This window comes from Cynoglossus semilaevis, chromosome 19 (genome assembly GCF_000523025.1).
Source record: "Cynoglossus semilaevis isolate Cse_v1.0 chromosome 19, Cse_v1.0, whole genome shotgun sequence".
NCBI classification, from domain to species: Eukaryota; Metazoa; Chordata; class Actinopteri; order Pleuronectiformes; family Cynoglossidae; genus Cynoglossus; species Cynoglossus semilaevis.
This window is the reverse complement of record NC_024325.1, coordinates 16,788,761-16,795,043: the sequence shown is the minus strand read 5'-3', so window position 1 is coordinate 16,795,043 and position 6,283 is coordinate 16,788,761. Positions and strand designations below refer to the sequence as shown.

General features: G+C 50.6%; 2 protein-coding genes across 2 annotated transcripts; one reads left to right on the top strand and one right to left on the bottom strand.

The window, feature by feature from the left end:
* Positions 1-6: 6 nt before the first annotated feature.
* On the bottom strand, positions 7-2,957 carry LOC103395763 (schwannomin-interacting protein 1). The gene is made up of 7 exons (XM_025065919.1): positions 2,727-2,957; positions 2,106-2,312; positions 1,920-2,023; positions 1,771-1,843; positions 1,364-1,477; positions 1,091-1,208; positions 7-774 (listed from the first exon to the last, which is right to left on the bottom strand). The coding sequence occupies exons 2-7, from the start codon at positions 2,304-2,306 to the stop codon at positions 680-682; spliced, it is 705 nt and encodes a 234-aa protein (XP_024921687.1). The 5' UTR covers positions 2,307-2,312; positions 2,727-2,957; the 3' UTR covers positions 7-679.
* Positions 2,958-3,436: 479 nt separating this feature from the next.
* LOC103395762 (protein FAM122A) lies at positions 3,437-5,142 on the top strand. Its single transcript, XM_074560001.1, is given in 6 exon segments — positions 3,437-4,282; positions 4,433-4,517; positions 4,630-4,683; positions 4,686-4,744; positions 4,836-4,893; positions 5,001-5,142. Coding segments are annotated over 6 exon segments (432 nt in total). The 5' UTR covers positions 3,437-4,184; the 3' UTR covers positions 5,079-5,142.
* Positions 5,143-6,283: the final 1,141 nt, after the last annotated feature.

The following is a 6,283-nucleotide window of genomic DNA, read 5'->3' as shown; positions in this document are numbered from 1 at the left end:
GACTAGGACCAGACTGGGACGACAGTCGTCGTGACTGTTGTCTCGCTGTACATCGTACCGTCGCCTCTGTGTCGTGGTTCGTATCGTATCGACAGATTCAGTCTCTTTTTTTTTTCTTAGTTGTAAGTAACAGACGACGCTGGTGAATCAACACAAACGTCGTCGTCTGGCCACACCCACTGGTGCGTTTCACGGAGGACGAGGCTTTTATTTTGAAAAGTCCACTCTGTATTTGTTTTTTGTGGAAGAGAATAAAATAAAATTGCTTTAGTTTGAACGTTGACGGTCAAACCACAACAGAAGAGTGAGAATAACAAACATGGCGTTGATCAAACGACTTCCTGTTTACCGTGCGGCGAGGAAACGACCTCATCTGACCACGCGGTCGTCGACACGTCTGCTAAAAATAATTGTCTAAACTCAGGTTTAACATTAACGGCGCGGTTCAAACAGGTCACGATCCCCCGCCTCCTCAGCTTCCCGCTGACCGTGCACTTCACGTCCTCCGCGTCCTTCGTCTTCCTGTCTCATCATCACAGTCCACACCTGTTGACCGGCCGAGGAGCCAATCAAAAGCTCCGTTTTACTTTCCAAACGTTAAAAACCTTCCAGCCAATCAGGCTGCAGCCTGGTCCAGTCAGTGGGCGGGGTCGTGTCCCGGGTCAGGTCCTGGGAGTCTTCAGGTCAGGTCCTGGACGTCCAGCAGCATGGCGTCCTGCTTGGTCCTCAGCTGGTCCCGGACCAACAGTTGAGCCACGAGCTCTGAGCTCAGATCTGCACAGAGAACTCTATGAGACGCTGTGGGACGTCCCCGTGTCCCCGTGTCCCCGACGGACCGGTGACGTCCCCGTGTCCCCGACGGACCGGTGACGTCCCCGTGTCCCCGACGGACCGGTGACGTCCCCGCGTCCCCGACGGACCGGGGACGTCCCCGTGTCCCCGCTGGTCCAGTGTGGCGTTCAGGGACTTGTGTCGTAGAAATGTGTTCACATGAAATCATGTCAACAAAGTTTTTTTCTTTCCTTTTACACTGACTCTGTGTGTGTGTGTGCGTGCGTGTGTGTGTGCGTGCGTGTGTGTGTGTGTTCACCCTCTACTTCCTGTTGCAGTGACGTCCTCATGCTGCTCAGCTGCTGGACTGAAAACTCCAGCAGCTCCCAACGCTCCAGATGTTTCCTCTCTGGAACGACACTGGTGTTGGACAGACGCTGACACACACACACACACACACACACACACACAGAGTCAACATGTTTTTATCTAATCCTCACTTTCATTTAGATTTTTTTTCTCCTCCTGCTCAGGTCTCTCCTCACCCCTGACCCCTGACCTCTGACCCCTCACCCTCGTCTCCTTCTTTTACCTCCTTCTCCCTCAGTTCAGCCAACACTTCGTCCCTCAGCGTCCTCAGAGTCGTCACCACTTCCTGTTTCAGTCCAGAGCCGTGGCAACCGTTGCATCTTTTTCCCATGGAAACCTGATGGTCATTGGTCACACATTGATGACATCATCACGTTGGAGAACGTCAGTGACATGAACTGTCCACCAGAGGCAGTAGTGTGTCTCCGTGGACCTTGGTACGACTGGTGGCGAGGGATGTAACCACGCACTCACCTCACGATACCAAACAATTCACGATTCTTTTTGTTTTCGATACGATTATTATTTTCTGAGCTCCAGACAAACTGTGACCAATCACAACCAACGTGTTTGGGCACACACTGCCACCTAGTGTACTAGAGTGCGTAGTGTCGTGGTTTGACCACGTACCTTCTTGTCGTCTTCATCGTCACTGTCCTCGTCGTTGATGAAGCACAGCTGCAGCTTCCTGTGTCGGTGGAACCTGTGGACGGAAGAGCAGCAGAGCTGGAGGACACGACGCAAATCACCGCCGCCAATCACACGGTGTGGGTGTTTACCGTGAAGCTACGACGGCGAGCCGGCCCCTCCTGAAGTCGTCCTCCTCCTCCTCCTCCTCCTCCTCCTCCTCCTGCTGCTCCTCTGCCCTCAGCCCCGGTCTCCTCTGCAGGAACCATCAGTTCCATCAGTTCAACAACTGATGTCAAATTCAAAAGTGAACGTTTACAAATCAAGTCATGGTTGACCTTTGCCCTTTCTCTCCTCTCCTGCTCCTGTTTCTCCAGCTCAGCGATTCGCCGACTCAGGTCCTCCCAGTGCATGATGGGAAGGTCCTGGTCATCCACAGAGGAGGAGGCTGCTGCTGTCAGGTGAAGATGGATCTCTTTGTCCTCCTCCTCCTCCTCCTCCTCCTCCTTGTCGTCTGACGTGTCTTTGTCGCCCTCCATCACCCCCTGTGGACAGAAACAGAATCTACACCTTGAATCGTTTCAACAGAAGAATTCTGTAACTGAGTTAAGGTTAGTAACCCTGTTCAACTGTCACTAGTTAAAACAATTATAACGGAATAAATGACGTCACATGTTTTTCATGATGTCACAGAAACGACCAACTCTTTACAGGTTAACTTCAAACACGACATGTCATTGATCCCTGATTAATCGACTAATCATTAAAAATGTGTTGTTTAACTGAGTGAAAAGTGTTCAAAGTTTATGGAACTAAGAATAAAAAGTTGACTTTGGTTTAGGTTGGTGTGTCTGAAGCTCGTCCCCGAGTGTGGCCAGCAGCTGTGTCCCGGCCGCAGCCTCCCTGCTCCGGCTGCAGTTGTTTACCAGCAGCGGGAGGAGCTCCGAGGCTGTACCCACCTCAGTGGCGTCCCGGCGGCCGCGGGTCTCACCGACATGTCGCTGCTGCTGGAGCTCCGCGCCGCCGCCAACCGTCTTACTGCGACATCCGGGAGGAGAAAAGAGTTTGTAAAGAGGGTAAATACAAATAAAGAAGTGACCTAAAAGTTTCAGTAACTGGAGAGAAGGAGGGAGGAGGTTAGGAAAGAACCTCCTCTTCCCTCCTCCCTCCTTCCTCACTTCTTCCGCTCTTTAACGGAGCTCTGGTCCGGGGGGGGGTTGACCCGGGTAACGACAGCCCGATGCTCCGGTACCGACTGTGGTTTCAAAGGTGAAACACGTCCGACTTCATCAAAGACAGAATTCACTTCAGATTCTTCAGAATGAGGAGGAGGAAGAGGAAGAGGAGCAGTTCTCCAGACATCCAGAGGAACCTCCTCCTCCTCCTCCTCCTCCTCTGATTCAGATCTCCTCACTTATACACAGATATAAACTTTAACTGGTTTAAGTGACTAGTTTTACTTGGTTTGACTCATATTTTCACCTTTATCTTCTGATGTTGTTAACATTTCCATCGTTTGTCTAATATTTCCTCTGTGATCAGAGTTATATTTTATTAACTTTGGGCTGAAATATATTTCTATTAGAGTTTTCTCATTGTTCGCGTTTCTTTGTTTAAATAAAAAAAACTTTTTTCATTTTATGACGCTGTCGTATTAAAAAGCTGTTGAAAAAAAAATCCTCGTGGAACTGAAGTTCTACATGTGACCGGCCGGTGTCGCTGTTTTACAGTGAAGATATTCCCTGTGTATTCACTTTGAAGGACTATATTGTAAAAATATTTGAAAGTGTTGATTTTCGGTCATTCCCGTTTTTTCCCCGTGGATCAGCCTCGGTTTGTGCGGGGATCGTGACACCGACTCTCCCTGAGACCTCGGGCCACGTCTGGTGCCTCCGAGCCCGGCTGTTGTTCTGTGCTTTTTTGCTTGTGTGACTGGAGGTTTTTCACTGCAAACCAAGTTAGCTCCGTGGCTAATCCACAAGGTCCCGTCACCAGTGTGGACTGAATCGGAAAGTTTCTCCACGGACTGCGGACATGTTGCATTATTTCAGACTCCGTGTTTTTGACTGAACTTCGTGCGCAGCGTTTTGCGAATCTTTGTGTTTTTAATATTCTTTTTCGGAGACAAATCGGCGCTGGAGAAAAGCAGCGACTTGGGCTTCGGCTCCTTTATGTTATAAATGTCTCTGAAAGTCACGGACACGGGCAGATAAGGTGCGTCTGTTTAGGCTGGAGGATGCGGTAGAGAGCGGGTCGCTGATCTTCTCAGCCCCGCTGACTCGGCCGCACTGGGTCTGGTGCTCGTGAGGCCTGCGGGTCAGGCTTTCACCGGCCTCGAGTAAAACCAGACACCGCCGTCAGGGGGTAGAAGACCGGCTGGCGGTGCTACGGCTGCCCGGCCTGAGTGGACCAACGCCATGGAGCGGATGGAGGTGGACCAGTGCGCAGGCGCGAGTGGAGTCGGAGGCGGGGTACTTCGCAGGTCGAACAGCGCCCCCATGATCCCCAGCGTCAGGTCAGTGGTACTTGACAGAAACCCCCGTTCATAAAAGATCGATTTATGTTGTTATTGATTTCACCGACGGTAGAGACGTAATGACGAGGTCATGGTGACGTCAGTGTCGTTGTTGCCTCGTCGTCAGAAACACCTTTTCTTGATCCTCAGTGACGGGATGGCGGTCTTCAGCCCCGTGACGTCAGCCAGATACAGACGCAGCAGTGTGTCCATCAACCCCAGCTGTCCATCACAGGTCAGTTAGGTTTTATTACAGACGTCACTGTAAATAAAATAAATCATAACAGTCTGATTCTGTGTGTGTGTGTGTGTGTGTGTGTGAACTTTTGTTTGGTCCCAACTTTTAGCTCCTCCCACTCTCGCCTTTCTCTTTGACCGGGGACAGACAGNTGTGTGTGTGTGTGTGTGTGGACAGGAGGAGAGCTCCGAGCTGATGCTCAGAGGACGTCTTCAGAGACTCAGGTATCAGAAATCAAACGTAGATAGAACGTTCCAGATCCTCCCTGGTCCTCAGAGATTAGCTCCTCCCCCTTTCACTCTCTTCCTGTCCCAGTTCTTCCAGTTTGGTTCCAGTTCCTCCAGTGAGTCAGTGGAACGATCACACGTCAGTGGTGAGTTTGAATCCCGGCTCGGTGACTGGATGTTCCCAGAAGTGATTTCTAAATCAGACCTGTGGTGGCGCTGTTACTGCTTAAAGTTGTGGTCTTTTCTTCTTCAGTGGTTCCCGTCACAGGACAGTGGCGTCACTCCCAATTCTTCTCCAAGTCCCACGCGGAGATTCAGGTTCTGGTTCTGAACTAGTCTGTGTTTGATGTTCCACCTGGTCTGGTGTTTGTTCTCACACTCCTGTCTCCACAGACCTGCAGTTAGCGCCACCGTCAGATGGCCTGCAATTACACCGCTCAAAAGGAAAGGTGGGTCACATTTGAAAAAACATGTCGTAGCTAACGTTAGCTCTGGTGTCTGCACCAGGACTGTTGTAGCTAACGTCAGCTCTGGTGTCTGTACCAGGACTGTGGTAGCTAACGTTAGCTCTGGTGTCTTTACCAGGACTGTTGTAGCTAACGGTAGCTCTGGTGTCTGTACCAGGACTGTTGTGGCTAACGTTAGCTCTGGTGTCTGTCCCAGGACTGTCGTAGCTAACGTTCGCTCTGGTGTCTGTACCAGGACTGTTGTGGCTAACGTTAGCTCTGGTGTCTGTCCCATGACTGTCGTAGCTAACGTTAGCTCTGGTTTCTGTACCAGTACTGTTGTAGCTAACGTTAGCTCTGGACTGTTGTAGCTAACGTTAGCTCTGGGGTCTGTACCAGGACTGTTGTAGCTAAAGTTAGCTCTGGGGTCTGTACCAGGACTGTCGTAGCTAACGTTCGCTCTGGTGTCTGTACCAGGACTGTCATAGCTAACGTTAGCTCTGGTGTCTGTCCCAGGACTGTCGTAGCTAACGTTCGCTCTGGTGTCTGTACCAGGACTGTTGTGGCTAACGTTAGCTCTGGTGTCTGTCCCATGACTGTCGTAGCTAACGTTAGCTCTGGGGTCTGTACCAGGACTGTCGTAGCTAACGTTCGCTCTGGTGTCTGTACCAGGCCTGTCGTAGCTAACGTTAGCTCTGGTTTCTGTACCAGTACTGTTGTAGCTAACGTTAGCTCTGGGGTCTGTACCAGGACTGTTGTAGCTAAAGTTAGCTCTGGGGTCTGTACCAGGACTGTCGTAGCTAACGTTCGCTCTGGTGTCTGTACCAGGACTGTTGTAGCTAAAGTTAGCTCTGGGGTCTGTACCAGGACTGTCGTAGCTAACGTTCGCTCTGGTGTCTGTACCAGGACTGTGGTAGCTAACGTTAGCTCTGGTGTCTGTATGTTTGATACTGTGGACTTGAAGGACCCAACAGTTTATGTTCTTCTGGCTGAACTTTAGGTTCATGCCTGCCACCTACTGGCTGACGTCTGCATCAGTGTTGTTCGGCTGTTTTTGGTTTTTTTTTTTTTTTTTTTTTTGCCAACTTTT